This window comes from Acartia tonsa, chromosome 1 (genome assembly GCF_053477335.1).
Source record: "Acartia tonsa isolate MP-2025a chromosome 1, ASM5347733v1, whole genome shotgun sequence".
NCBI classification, from domain to species: domain Eukaryota; kingdom Metazoa; phylum Arthropoda; class Copepoda; order Calanoida; family Acartiidae; genus Acartia; species Acartia tonsa.
Genome location: NC_137260.1, coordinates 22,288,687 through 22,304,939, shown reverse-complemented (window position 1 = coordinate 22,304,939; position 16,253 = coordinate 22,288,687). Strand labels below are relative to the sequence as shown.

General features: G+C 28.5%; 1 protein-coding gene across 1 annotated transcript in view; it reads left to right on the top strand.

The window, feature by feature from the left end:
- The window catches only part of LOC145315041 (uncharacterized), a 34,706-nt gene that overhangs the window by 14,361 nt on the left and 4,092 nt on the right, over positions 1–16,253 (top strand). Inside the window, exons 2-3 of the mRNA XM_080155100.1 lie at positions 15,549–15,761; positions 16,069–16,166. Of these exons, the coding sequence (XP_080011226.1) occupies positions 15,549–15,761; positions 16,069–16,166 (311 nt within the window). The remainder of the gene's footprint in view (positions 1–15,548; positions 15,762–16,068; positions 16,167–16,253) is intronic.

Sequence of the window (16,253 nt, the reverse complement as noted above, 5' to 3'; positions counted from 1 at the left end):
TAAATTTTGCTATTTTTTCTGCCATATAATTATAATCTAACTAGCTACTTTCGTGTTCCTTACTTTTTTTTTCTACTTGCTAAAATTTTATTTGCGTAAATGTAGACATATCTTGCTCCTAGTTAATATACTTTGCCATTATCAATCTTCATTTATGAAATTTAACTTTTATATTACATATTTAACTTTTCATTTTCAAAATATCTACATGTATTATATCTTAATAAAACAAGGATGATAACAACCAATGCTTTAAATGAAATAGAAATCATATTATTATTATTATTTTAGGTATGTTAGTAAAGAAATGTTTTGATACACCATAGAACCTAACTTTTTAAAGTTATATGATAGGTATTTTTAAAGATAGAATTGATTTATACAGTTATATGGATATCAAAATTAAGTTTTACCTCTTGCTCATAAACTAGACCCAATTTAGTTGGTTAGTTCATGAACGTTTGACGATTATATGTTTTACTTTGCTAATCTTGCTTTAGCTTACATACATCAAGAGACCCTATGGCCGGCATACCTGTCCTCTAGAGGGTATCTATAAACAAAAATTAAATAAGCTATAGATAAGAATTTAAGGTACGAAACAATGGATCTGCTCAAACATTATATGTGATATTCTTTCTTTGGTAGTTGGTTTTTTCAAAGTTGAAGATGGAATTTAGATTATATTGTCCATTCCCTACCTTGTTTCTCCTACATTAAATAGTAATATTGTTTGTATTGGAAAATAATCAAGAAGAAAAAAGATGGTTTGGAGAAACCCACATATTTCTAGAGGACACCATTAAACACAGTCCATTACAGTTTTGGACAGTGTTAACATATGCAAACAAACTTTTTTTTATAACCAATAAGGAATATTATTTATTATAATAACGTTATCCCTACCTCTTTTATTTAATGCACTAAAGGCATAATTAAAATGATAGTATGTCGGCAATTTCTCAATTATGAACACTTTTTGTTTCCATTAGTCCACAAAAAACATTCAAATTCAAGGTCGAAAAAATTCTACCATTACTGACAAATATCACAGAGTAAAACTTTCCTAATTATGCAAAATGTAAAGTAGGGGTGGGGTGGGGGGGGGGGGGTGATATAGTCCACTTAATTTATTAGGTATACTACTGGAATAGGTTTGTTTGACAATAGTCTCAAGAAAAAAGGATGTTTGTTTGTTTAAGGAATGAGATTAGGGAAGTTGTTTCTAAAAGAATATCTGAAAAAGTACAGCTTAAAGATACTTTTCTTGTGAATTAAAGAGGAATTATAATAAAGTTATCTCCATGGTATACCTTTAATTAAAATATTTATTTAGTGGTTCAAAATATTTTCTAGTTATCCTTATTTCTCTAGACTTTTAGAATATTTTTTAAAAATTTTCCTCAAATATTTAGTAAATTGTTACCCATGTCTTTGAAATGTAGACAAACATATTTCCAGAAGAAAAAATCTACATGCATAATATTTATCTTATATCTACAACCAAAGAAAATATCTATCATGGCGTTACAGAGATTTGAGTGGTCATAATTGATAATAATTCTCAAATAGTGCTTATCATTTATGTTAATTTGCACATTATTAACTTCGACATAACATATGACTAATAGTAAGTCTTACCATTAGAAGCATATATCTACTTGAATAAAACCACGTTACATTAAGTTTGTAGTCTTAAGTTGCTATTAGAACATGAGTTTATAAGTTTGGCAGGAGTAAATCTATTTTCAAAAATCTGAACTGTCTCGTTCTTGTAAACCACCAAATCATCCTAATCATGAATTAATTAATGCGATATTAAATTAACAAATATTAGAGAAAAAAATCTTGAAAAGTAAGGAGAGCTTCCTTGAATATTTATAAGTATTTTTTATTCAGCCGTTTTCAAAATCCTAACTCTTGTAATCTATTTACACTACATAAATTTGAATATTTTTGCAAATTAAATTAAATTAACATATCTTAGATAGAAAGAAAGTCCACCTGCCTTTTAAATTCATGAAATAGGAGATAAGGAACTTTTTTTTCAAGAAATAATTTCAAAATAGAAAAGGCTTCATTATAATAAATAAAAACCAATCGCTTCACTTTTTTCAATATAAACCTTACAGTTTTGGTCCAAAACTAATAAAAAATAATACAATTCATGCCCAAGCAATGACAATGAGAAAACAATATTGAATTTTTAATCTACTCGCCCTTCCAGAGCCCTAGAGGTTAAGACCTAGCCCTTGCAGAGAACTTTGCCTTACGCCGAAAGTGCATATTTTATTACAAATTTATCTTTTTAAAAACCAATCGCTCACAATTTGAACCACCATAAGTACTTAAAATCTTGAAGACCCCATAATGTTTCAAGTTTTTGATGTGGCATGTAAGGACCTTTCTTTAGACACCTTAACAAGGTTTCTAACACAATCTTAGCTAATTTGGCATGAAAAAGAAAGACCTGGCAATCATCAAGATCTAGAAATAGACAGAGCCGTCATGCCTCAAAGTTGAATGGGAATGTCTTTTTTATGTCAAATTGGCATAGATTGAGTTAGAAACCTTGTTAAGGTGTCTAAAGAAAGGTCTTTACATGCCCCATCAAAAACTCTAAACATTATGGGGTCTATCTCCAAGATTTGAAGTACTTATGTTGGTTCAAATTGTGAGCGATCGGTTATTTTTTTAACACCCTTTAACATTAAAAAGAACTAAAGCGATATTTACAATGTAACTAAATTTTTATTGTAGGGAAAATTAAGTATAAAATTTTAATTACCATTGCCATATCCTCTTGTCCCTGATTTGAAGTCGTTATCACAAATTTCCACCTTATAAATCTATTCAAAGGAACAAAGTGAGAACTGAGAAAGGGAATTTTGAGAAGCAAAGCCACTTTACCGGTTTTACTTTTGATTGGTCAGTTTATTCGTTAATTCAGAAACTCCAAGATGACAATTTACTTTTATTTCTTTTAATTATTTTAAGCAGAGGCCATTTGCAACTTATATTTATGGAATTTGAACGTTTACACAAGAAATGGCATTGAAAATTTGAAAAGTGTTCGTTAAAAACTAATATTTTTTATTAAATATCAAGGTAAAGGTATACAAAATTTGTTAATACTTTAAACAGGTTCGCCACAATAGATCCTAATCATCCTTGTTAAGAGATGTAATTTTAAACTTATATTTCTAACTTTTTAACAGGAATTTCGGTCAGTTAAACTTGAATTATTCTACATCTCTCTTTTCTCTCTCTTACCCTGTTAAATTTTATTGCTGTTTTTATATCAACAAGATAGTATTGTTCAATAATATAGGCCTTTCTAGATTTAAAGAAATAGATTGTAATTTCAAAAGTGTTTAAAATCTTTTTACATGATAAAAATAAAATATCAGATTCTAGCATATTTTTAAATGTCATAGTATCGATTGCAATTACTACAATTGTATGTCAACATAAGGTTATAAGTTTAACAAGGTGCTTTTTCTCTTTTCTGACTCCCTCTTTCTTTATTCTTTTTCTCCGTTAATTTTTCGAATCCCCATCACATTTCTGCGGCTTGGAATAAATCTACCCATTCTCAGTGGTTTAAAATCTGTCAAAATCAAACGAAATGTATGTTTTTATTTTAAAAAATAAATTGTAGTAAGAATAACACTGCCTTTTTACTTTGCTTAACCAAAAGACCTACAGAACCAGTGATTAGAAATGCACGAGAAAATTTTTTTTTAGCCCATTGTGCATAAAGCCTATGTTAGTGTGGAGAGGTGCAAAATGTTAGAAAATAGTATCGAAAATTCTTATTTTTCATATTTGTACTTTATTTGTAATCTATAAATTATTAATAATCTAGGCATACATAAAAATAGTAAAGCTCCCTTTGCAGAACTTTAATAGTTTGGATATCCTATAAACTTTATTTTCGATTAAAACCATTTTTATTATTTTATTTTTTTTTGTCCATTAAAAGTACCTAGTTTTTTCTTCATAACCTTATGAATTAAATATTTTTTAGAATGTAGATTCTCTGGTTTCTAAAATTCATAGTACTCAATGTACAAACTTTGGGATGATTTCTTGTTGGTCTACATGAGGACATTAAACTAAATACTGGCAGACTTAACTTTATACTCCATGTAATATTTCAAAGACTTTTACAAAAGGAAAAAAGGAGAAATACAAAAAAGTAAGAAAAGAAAAAGTAAGAAATAAAGAGTATTTCATACTTCATATATTACTAATTTTTTTTAAACAATAAGGAAAAAATATTTTGAAGGAAATTATGCAAGGGCAGGGGCCGTGTAACTTTTAGGTATTCACATTTTAAGTTTTCTTTGGGATTAAGGAATGGGTAATGTGAGAAAATAAATAAATAAAAATATGGAAGGTCTAAACGAACAATACTTCAATAGGACCAATTAGTAACACAGTACAGGAACAATCTGACAATATCTGCAAGAAATGCGTTTTTAAATTCGAAGGGTCATTAACGTCATTGTAACTGATTGGCCATATAGGGTATTTCATCTGTTGAATGCATTGTACTTATATATGTATAATATCTTGCAATATCCTTAACAATAGCAAAGCAGCAAATTGTTATTTTTTGTCGACCTTTTTTACAAGTTTTTGTTTTGATTAGTTTTTAAAATTATTTAAACATTCCTTTTTTCTAAACTATTGGGGTTTTCAGAATATTTGAATTTATCAATCATATTGTCAACTGATTGAGTTAAATTTCCTATACACATGTATTTGAGCCTAAAGTTGTTAGTTTGAGATTAGCATTAGGTTTTTAACTAAACTTAGTTATTATATAAAATTAGGTAAGTCTAATAAAGATTTTACAAATTTACATATTACAAAAAATGTAGTGATATTAATATTGGAGGCAGAGCTAGATGCGGAAAGTGTCAGTAGGGACGTCATAAAATACGTCTTATTTGGAGGTTGAGAGGGGAAGTGGCAAATGAAACCCTTAAGAAAGAGATGGATAATAAACATATTTTTATGGCGTCCCACATGACACTTTCCTCATCTACGAGGCAGAATGATTTTTCTTTTTATTCAATTCTTTTTTCTTTGACTATTTATCCCTTTCTTTCATTGTATTTCTAATATCCTTTGTGATACTCTACATGAAATTAAAATTAGGGCTCGGCAACCACCCTTTTTTAAGGCAACTTTTCTACGAATAAAAGTATATCAAGAAAAATTATAAAACAAACCAAATATTAGCTTCTTATTTTCATAAAAGTGAGAGAAAAAATCAAAAATAAAAGATGGTGCCCTTACTTTAAAAACTTTGCGGCTCTGAGTGCCATGCCCTCTATAAAATAGAGAAAATCATCGATTTATTATTTCTTTGTTTCTGTAATTTACGCAATTTTCATTGAATATAATAATAATTGTCCAAAACAAAGGGTCACATAAACCATCATTTATTTTAAGGGCTATATTAATTTAATTAAATTTAAATGGCACTAAAATTTATTTGAAAGAATAGATAATTTAGGATATAAGATCTCTAAAATATATCAGCTTGATTATAGACATAATAATAAAGCCATTTCCTGGGAATATTATGGCTTATGAAATCTCAATCTCATATAATTTCTAGATAAATGTCTTTATCCTAGTATATATGCATTTTTAGCTATGATGTTAACCATTTAGCACGGAGACAGAGATACGCGAATTAAGAATAAGTTAATAAATAAAACCTTTGCGTAGCTTGTAAAAAAACTTTATTCTGACAAAATATTACTCCTACCAAACACCCTTAAATATTGTTTGAATATTTGTTTAATATCTATTTCTTTAATAAGGAAGTAATATTGTTTAATCCTTTTTTTATCTATACCTTCATTCCTGACCTAATATGCAAATTTCAAAGAATTTGCCTTTCATCTTTAAAAGATCTAGAAGATTTTTTCTTAAAATTAGATGGTTGGAAAGAGACATTTTTAAGTCTTGCATAACTTTTGTAGAACAGCAGAGCTAATATATTTATAGAATATGGTACAGTTCACGGTAATATGTTGCTGAATCGAATAATTCAACAACAAAGCACTCATAGAAGGATACTACCGCCTAATGGGTGACCGTACATATCAGTGTAACCAAAAAAGTAAGTCCTATGCATAATCTGAATTAGCCAATATTTCATGATGAAATAAGCTCGCAGTCCACATAAAAGCGCGAAAAAACACATATTTGCAGATGTTTTCTTTAGCTTGCCGCCCTCTGTACTCTATTGCTCTTTTTTAAAATGTTGATTAAAGGGCAAATTTCTCCCCCCAAAAAGTTATAAACTTTTCTGGGATCTATGAGAAAACAATACTTGTCCATAGGTTAGCGAGATCCTTCGGTACAAACAAACAGACAGACTTACAGCATACTGTTACTTTATTATTAGGATATGTGATGTACGTCTGTTTTAATCTTTTTTACATTGTAAGAATATATAAAATTAACAAATAATACGAATTATAGGGGAGCTTTTCTATTAAATTTATTGTAAATGTTACCATATCAAACCCTATGAAATGTATATTTGTGACTCCATAATAGAGCTCCAGTTTATAGATAGATCACACTTATTAAAAGAGTTAACATATACATGTATTTTTAATGCAATATTTTACTTTTTTGCCTAAGTACATAACATGTTAATTTGTTTCTTAAAGCAATTTCAAAAATCTTCATAAATTACTACACTCTAAAAAATTAATAACCATTGAGGGGCAGTTGTCTCCTCTCCCTCTCTTAATAATGAAAATGTTTACAATTTTGAAAGCAGATGACACTCTATTAATTAAGCTCTATTATATATCTCCCTACATGAAACCATTTAATGCTGAGTTAAGTTGGAGTTGAAAATTAAATAAAGGGAAGTAGTCCTACAAATATGTATTAAGTAATAAAATAGATATTTTATATAAAATTTTCAAATCTTACTAATAATTTCTAGTTAGTTGATTGGAGGGGCTGTGATTTTTATTTACAGTAACTTAAAAAGATTAAAGGCTGAATTGGGATTGATTTCAAATTATATTATATAGAATTCCTTTAGCCAATTATGCTAAAATAGATGGAGGGTGCCCAAATAATATTGCCTTTTTTTCTTTATTTGTCCATTGAAGACAAAACATTTTAAGAATTGTATCACCTTCATAAATGCGCATTGATATTCATCTGGTTCTATAAAAGGAAAAATTTCATCAAAATTCCAACAATACTTTCTATACACAGATTACATACTACAAAAATTGTAATCCCTAAAAATATTTTTTTTTAAATCTGAAGTCAGAAAATCCCTTTAAATAGATTTTTATGTGGTTTGAATTAAACACGAAATACAGAGCTCTATCTTTAATATTAACAGTGAAAATCTCTTTCACCAAAAATATGTAATGTAAACAAATTGTTTGGTTTTCTATTACCTTTAAATTCTAATATATATTATTAAAGTTAAAAATATATTGTATGTATATAAAATTTAACCAAATTTAGCTTTAAAGGTTTTATTGAAAAGATGTTAAAAAAGATTTTTATCTAGTTTTATTTTACAATCTTTTATTAAAGGTGGCATTGCTCCTAGCAGGTTGTAAACACATGGCCAAGAATTTTAAAAATACTTTTATTATATGCAATAACTAAACTTTGATTGCTGAACTTATATCTAAAAGTTATAAGTGTTGTTTTGAAATTAATTACGCCACCTCAAGGGTCAAGACATTCCCTATACCAATGATGGAAAGGATTTTAGAATAAATATAAGAATTTAAGTCGTTGTTCCTAATTGTCCTTTTCTTAAACAACCTCTATTTTATTGGTAACTAAGCTACTCTCTGTAAAGCTACTCCAAGATAATTACTTATTAAACATGAACCTAACTTAATATATTTTTTTTATTTTGTAGGTATGTTAGATTGCTCTGGATGATATCCTCCTTGTTTTAAACAACCAAATTCCAGTCCTTTGCGCGTCCGTTATCTGTAGTCCTAATTGCTAATCGACTATTTGCTTTGTAAATACAATTTTTCATACATAACATAACGGCAATAATAAATGTTTAAATTAATTTAAGTATTTAAAAATCTAAATAAAACTGTAATTTTTTTGTGTCCTATGGATGTTGTCGTTCTTGATTTAAAATTACCCTATCGGCACATCTAAAATAAAATCTGTATAAATCTTCAAGCTTCTTTTCCTTTATCTTTTTCAATGCCAAATTTTCTGTTGAATTTTTTTTATGAAGTTATATTGCACCTGAAAAAACGATATATCCAACTTTTCCAGCTTAAAAGATAATACTATATTTTTTTGAATTATATAATCACAATAGAAAATCATGAAAAACAAAACATCTATTTCAATCTCAGTGGCAAATAATTTTCTGAAAGTTGATTAAATATTACATCCTGGTAATTGTGTGTATTGCTTTGTTGATAATAACTACAAAAAGGGAGTGTATTTGTCATCCCTAAAAATCAATACACAAAATCTTTCGAGATTAACTGACGACGTACACCTATTATTGAAGAAAAGTTTATCTTTGAAAAATACATGCTAAGTCTACCAAGAAATTGGGTTTAACATTTTGATGACTTTCTCCCAATTCAAGTTGTTTGTCCTACTGTGATAACACAGTTCAATAACTAGAATGAGTAGAACTGTGTTATTCAATTATCCCCTCTCCATGGCAATTCAAATATTGTTATTCGGTCAGCTGAATCTTAAGCAGCAGTAGTTACTAATTTATAAATATTATGGTTGAGATAGATTTATAACTGTTAAAAGAGCTGAATCTTAGTTTCCGATTTTGTACGTATCACCCTCATCTTCAATATTAATTAAAATTTTGAATGAATAAATCGCTTTATAAATTTTAAAGGCCTTTCCCTTTCACCGGAGTAGCTGAAAAAAGCTTTTGCAATAGTTGGGTTATCTGTCGTACAACTTCGGAAATCAATAGGTAATCAATTTTCAAAAAATAATTTCATAATAGAAGTGAAATTTCGGCTTCACGGCTATCAAATAATTTGAGCAAATTATTGTTAAGTTTAAAAGATAATTTCAATATATTTGATTAAGAATAATAATATCTATAATGTTTTTATTCAAATTATTGTAATACGAATTCCCTCGGGGCTCAGAAACATCGACGAACGAATATATAGTTTTTATATCAGCAGGGTGATATATATACACCCCTCTTGTAAACACTCTAATTAAATTATCTTAAAATCGCTGAGTGACACCATACTGTGAAATTTTACCTTCCAAGGAATTTTGACCCATCGGGTGCAATCTGCATTTTATAAGACTGTCAGGGATATTTCATCTCATGAAAAACTATATCCTTTCACCATTATAACATTATTTGTGACTAGAGGAAAATTTAGAGAAGAACTAGTATTCTTCTCTTGATAAAGCAAGGACAAAGGACATAAAGGTTTAATTGTAACAAATTAATTAAATACGGACAAACAGACGAGCATAATCTAATAGTAGCTGCGCTACTAATGAAATGTGATAATTTATACGCCACTGAAATAATTAAATTTTGACCAACACAATTTTTTGGCTTGAGTTAAAGTATTAAAATAGATGTATTAATCAAATCAGTAGGAAACTTATTATAGAATCATTGACCGATTTAATACCTTTCAATTTTGATTAGGAGGCTTCTTTTTTATACAAGAATGACAACTTTCATAATCAAATGAATTTGGGGATTTTCAATTTTTACACCCCCCAAAATAAAAAAAATGCCTCTATGAAATAAAGATTAACCCCCCCAAAAAAAATTTTTATTTAAAAAAATTTAATCCCCCCCCCCCCCAAATAAAAAAGCTTGGACGCCCCTGGGTATAAGCCACAATTCTAGATATCCAGGTGGTTTGAGAGTAGTGATACATTGAAATTTTAAAACTTTGCCTAAAAGTATAAAGTACAACGTATGTGTATTGCTCTAAAACATAATATGACTTGTTTTTACCTCTCCCAAAAATGTAAGAAGATAAATATAGAGTACCAAAAAATAAAAATAAAATATTTACCTTTTTAGTCTTTAAGGATTGAGACAAATTTTCGGAATTGAATTCAAATTTTGTTATCATTTAATTCTAATGATGAAATAAATATCCTTTTATATAGAGAAGAAATTTGTTTGAAGCTGAAGAGCTATATAACTTCTGAATAGATTTGGTAATATGTTTTAAGTAAGCTTCATATACGTTCTGTGGTGGTTTTAGACTATCTTATTTTCAGTTTTAAGTCTTGGGATGATGTTAAGCTATTTTTTTTAGCGCCTCTATGCCCCTTCGATTACAGTACCGCGAGTAAAGTATAATGCAAAAGTTTACAAAAACATTATTAGATTAAAATCAATGAATGTTTATTCCTATTACTTGTAATTCCTCTTATGGAAACTAACAGTTTTGTTTTGAAATCCCAGGACAACTGGCATAGGACAGTGGAAAATAGATTAGAAAACCCACAATTTCTTAAAGAACACAATCCTAATTCTGGCGAATTGAAAATATTGAAATCTATAATTCACTAATTAGCTTAATTAAAGATGAAGTAATATACCTAAAAATTATTCAGACAATTCTGGTATTCTAGTGGTATTGAAGGTTTTGTGAATATACATTATCTACCATTGTTCTTCCCTCCAAGTTAAATCCTGTAGATAACCATCTTTACAATGTATTTGTATTTAAAGGGTCTAACATCTAACTGGATTTTACAGGAAGCAAGGCTACTCTTTAACTGAGTATGTCAAATATAAACTTCTTTATCTGATTTTTGCTCAAATTAATTTATTGATTTCTTATTCAGTGATTTATTACAAAAGTAGATAAAACTGGATACTCATGCACTTATACATACAGAAATTTTATCTATTTCAAATGCTTATTTCATAACTTTTTACAGTACATATATTCTTTTACACATGCATCATTTTTACTAAAATTTTAATATTTATCATATTAATACAGCTAAAATCTAAAAAAAATAGCTTGATATTGCTGCACTACTTTTGGGTATTATTTTACTTGGTAAGACATTAGATATATTTGGTTTTGTTTGTTGTTAAGTCAGTTAAGCTTATCTCTTTATCTACATTTGCTACTCAATCTATCTAAAAACATGTACAATTCTAGGTCCCAATCTTTTGTACATTTTAATCTTTCTAAAAAATGTACAATGCTAGGTTACAATTATTTGCACACAATTTTGCTATAACCCTTTTCTAAAAACATTGACAATAGTAGGTCAAAGGAACTATTTAATTTGTTATTTAATTATTCTTTAAGTTTCATTTTTTCTAATTATTACTAGAATAAAGCTGTTTTTGATTGTTGTTGCTGTGCTATTTTAGAATATTTTCCTTGTTTTCAATATAACAAGGTTAGTGTCCGCTATTGTTCATCATATCTAAAGTGTGGGATAATGTGAGTTGTTTAAGGCATTTTGGTTAAAATAAAAACATGACAAACAAGGACAGAATAGAACAGAGTAGACGAATATTTATTCTGTTTTAGGTGTTTTTTTCAATGGTTTAACATATGACTGACAAAGTCATTTGCCTGAAGAACTATCATTATGCTACGCTCCATAGGCGTCCAAGGGGGGGGGGTAATAGGGCGATTACCCCCCCCAAACGAATTTTTTCATTTTACCCCCCCCCCCTCATTTAAAATTTACCCCTACCCTGGGGGTGCCGTAGGCACCCCCAACCATTTAGGAGGGGGTATTTACCCCCCCCAAACAATTTTGGGGGGGTAAATACCCCCCCCAAAATAGAAAATCTCTAACAAAAAAAATTTTTGCGCGCTTCGCGCGCATTTTTAATGCTAAATTTTTGATAAAATTTAAATTACCCCCCCCAAAAATTTTACCCCGGGGGTAAATTTTGGGGGGGGTAAACAAATTTTACCCCTGCCAACAGATTTCAGGGGGGGTAATTACCCCCCCCAAGCAAATTTTACCCCCGGGGTAAAAATTTTGGGGGGGGGGTAAAAAAAATTTGCGGCATTTTACCCCCCCCAAAACCGAATTACCCCCCCCTTAAAAAAAAATTTACCCCCCCCAAAATAAAAAGCTTGGACGCCCCTGCAACGCTCTATTTATAATAAGCCTTCAATCGATATAAAAAATGAAATAATGTTTTTTTATTATTTTCTGTACTTCTATTTGTAATTTATTAACAATGGCCAATTCAACGTTATTTAGAAATCGCATAAATATTTATATTATATAGAACGTCTAATATTTGAAAACCTGATTATAGAAATGCTTTGTTTATAAATCTATGCTTAATTTAAAATTTATTAGAAAGTTCCTTTTTTTATAAAACATTACAATTAAGCAATAAAATAATTAAAAATGAGCCATTATCTTACAAATATACATGTTATACACATTTCATATAAAAAATAACATAAAGTATATATAAAAAGAATATTCTAGTAATATAAAAATAAAAAAAGAACATAAAACTAATTTCAATGTAGTCTAAAGTCTAGACTAAACTGATTTCTAAAGTAAATAAATACAGTTACTGTAGAATTTTTATCTTTACCTGACAGTTACTGTTATGTTATTCTTTATATATTTGTTTTTTTTTTAGAAATGGCCTTAGTTTTCTCTTACTATGCAACTTTTAGAATGGTTGAAGGAGTGCTTTATAATCTACAAAAAAATAATAATAAAAGACGCAAACGTAGTTTTGATTTATAATTATTTTTACTACTAAAAACATTTACATTAAGAATTTTCAGTATTACTACGATGTCACTTTATTGACTACTAGCGGCTAAGCTATTTTATTATATATTTTTGTTAAGAGGATGGGTGTATTCTTTTCCATGGGTGATTTATCCTGAGAGGGTGAAGAAGATACCCTCCCCAGAATAGATATAAACCATCACTGGGCCTATAAGAATCATATCGGTTTAGCTGTTAGCGAGGTCTTGAGCTAAGAACATAGAGATATTTTAATACCTAAACCTATATTCCTGATATATTAAAATAGTCTATATAAGAGTAAAAGTAATTTTTGTTTGTATAATGTCTTTTATGCTCGGAGAATTCTTAATTAAGTAAATATATTTAATTTTGGGCTAAAATTGTAGAATAAATGTAAAGAATTTCAGCTGTCTGCTAAGATCTTAGTTTTGTAGAATATGATTTTTTGGCGGTTTCTCTTGGGAGGGTGGTGGTACCCTACCTTCAAATAGTTATAAACCTGAATAGGACCTACGAGAAGCTACACAGTAAATGAGAACCATATCGTTCAAGTGGTTAGCGAGATCCTTCGGTACAGACATACACAGATCCTGTTACTTTATTTTAAGGATTGGTCAAGCAAGTTATAAATGCAAACAAGTCTGAAATGCTTAAATATGCATTTTAGAAGGAACAATACTTTGATTGAATTTCTTTTTGTGAGTTGTTTCTTCCTTGTAACTAATGTTTTATCTTTAATATTTTGTAGACTATGAAACATCTTAGGTCTAAGTAGATCTTTTATTCAGTGATTTATTTACAATACCTGCCATCTAGCTTATTAATTTCAAAAGTATTTTTTTGCTGTGCTAATTAGGAAATTGTCTTTATTTTGCTAAAATGAAAATTTAAAATATTGTAGAATTATATAATGTTTACAGATATGCTTAGATATGATTCAAAACCAAAATCTTTTGTTATACGTCCTTTCAAAAATGCATTTATTTTTAATTCTTTTAGATTATTTTTAACAAAGACGAAAGTATACTTTTTAGTAGAGCTGTTAGCCTGTTAACAATTGCAAATTTAGTTACAGACTTACCATAGTTGTAAAGTAACTAAGCTTCTAATATAAAACAAAAAGTTTAAATATATATAAACATATATAAAAAAAGTTGGTTGCCATGGTTATGTTATTTTCTGGAATTATATAAAACTTTTATTAAATTTTGGTGGATATTTTCACAATTTACATTTCTATGTTACAATATGAAAAAAAATTTCTATTCATTTTTGTTTTATTTAAACAAATCTTTGATTACTGTGTAATAGTCTTAAATTTCAAAATGAACGACTAAAAAGATTTAATGGGCAATTGCAAGTAGATTAGTGTAGACTTGTTAACTACCACGCATATTACTTTTATTTTGACTTGAAATAAAATAATAGTTATTTCTCGCAAAAAATTCCTTTTACTGGCCGAATTTGTTAAAGTAAAGTGTGTCTATGCTAAAAATTTCTAACAGACTTATCATGAAATTGATTTTACTGACATTTACGTTCCAGAGTATGTATACAACAAAGTTTTGAAATAATTTTTTTGTTTTATATGGTTTTTTATCCATTTTTATAGAGCAAGAAGTAGATATAGCCAGCTACTAAACATATTAATATCCATTTCTACGCAACTCAGAGGATAAAATAAAAGCTATACATTTGATTGCACAACTCTTCCTCTATCTACAAAAAAATTCTTTTTTAAAATTTATCATCCATAATGAAAATATACCTATCATTTATTTTAAAGTTTATTTATAATGCATGATATTTAAGTAAAAATATATAATGGTAATTATTTATTTAATATCTTTTACACCAAAAATCTATTATTAAAAACAAAGATAAACTTATCAATAAGAAAGAACTTTATTTGAAAGTCAAGGTGATGAAAGCTGATTTAAAAAAATTAAGTTTGTCTTTCTAATCATTTAACCAATATGTTTTACTTTTTAGCAAATGTATCACGGGGCCTTATTCTTGTTTTAGTTCTGTTTTCTGAAAAAAATGTTTCCTGATTAAGATACCATCCTTATGTCCTATTATTGAGATCTAAAACTCATTTTTAATCTGTTTTTCGATTCATAAGTCATAGACACAAAAGCAGACAAAGTGCAAATAGAATTCATAACTTTTCCTTTTCATTATTCATAAAAAAAAAAATAGAAAATAGAGATTTTTAGAGTTAACTTTAAAGGTTTAAAGAAAGGTTAATACTTAAATAATCCTCTAACGCTATTTGAAAATTCATAGAATATTAAACACTTTTTAGTACCTAGTCTAAAGAGTTCATAAGAAAGATACAAGTTTTTTAACCATATTTTCAATCTATTATTATCTCTAATTATTATTTGTCTATTGTTGAAAATGCAGTACATTTATATAACACGTAAAAAAGAGAAAGCAAAAGCGAGATATTGAAAGATAGTAAGAGAAAAAAAGAGAAAGAAAATATCAATATTCTATAGCTCTTTCTTTAAAGGTCAAAACAATAAACAAATTTGTTCCTTGTTATATAGAAAGCTAAAATTAACTTTTATTGCAATACTCTACCAAGAATTATTATATATAAAAGTCTGCCTGTCAAAGCAAAAGAAAAGCAAAAATTTTGTCCTCATTAATTTGGGTTACAACACTGACAAAAATGTTAGAGACAATGTACGTTTTCTTCAAATGCAATATTCCTGCTAAGTATGTTAACTATTATTTCATTAGCCTTTCTTTTATTTCAGTTAGTGATGGATGATGGTGACCCTCTACTGGACGAATACTTCCTTGACCTTCCAGCCGGCTTCCTGGAAGAACCTGTCTGCCAGAACCAGGATGACTGTCCACCCCCGCTCTTCCTACTGCCCCCGCCCCCCAGACCCCCCGAAATGGGTGATTCATGTTCAAGTCTCTCCCCTTATGAAAGCTGTGACAATATTATAATTATTGATAGTCAGGTAAGAAAAATATTTGACTTTTGATACAGAAAGGAGTATTTCATTTACAAAAAATATTTTGTTGATACGAAATATAAAACATTTTATCTAGCATGTAATAGTTAACAACCAGTAATGAATACAACATATCATAGAACTTGAGTTTGGGGAGGTTGAAAAAGTTTTGATGCCCTTTTCAAATCAATGTAACTTTTTGTAAAAATAAAAGAAAATGCTTTTGAAAAATGAAGCTGGACATTTTTAAACAACAGAAAACGTAATCTTGCGATGTATTTTTTTTATAATAATATGATTTTTTCTGTTTTAGATCCAATTAGAAGAAACTTTCCAAAACCTCATCATAGTCGCAGTGTGTTCTGCTGTTCTAGTCATTGCCTTGGTTCTACTTGTAGCTTGTGTTTGGAGGTATGTTCTTATAAATATTAGAGTTTGTCATTGCCTTGGTTCTACTTGTTGTCTATAAGTTTGTCATAAATGTTCTTTATATATCTG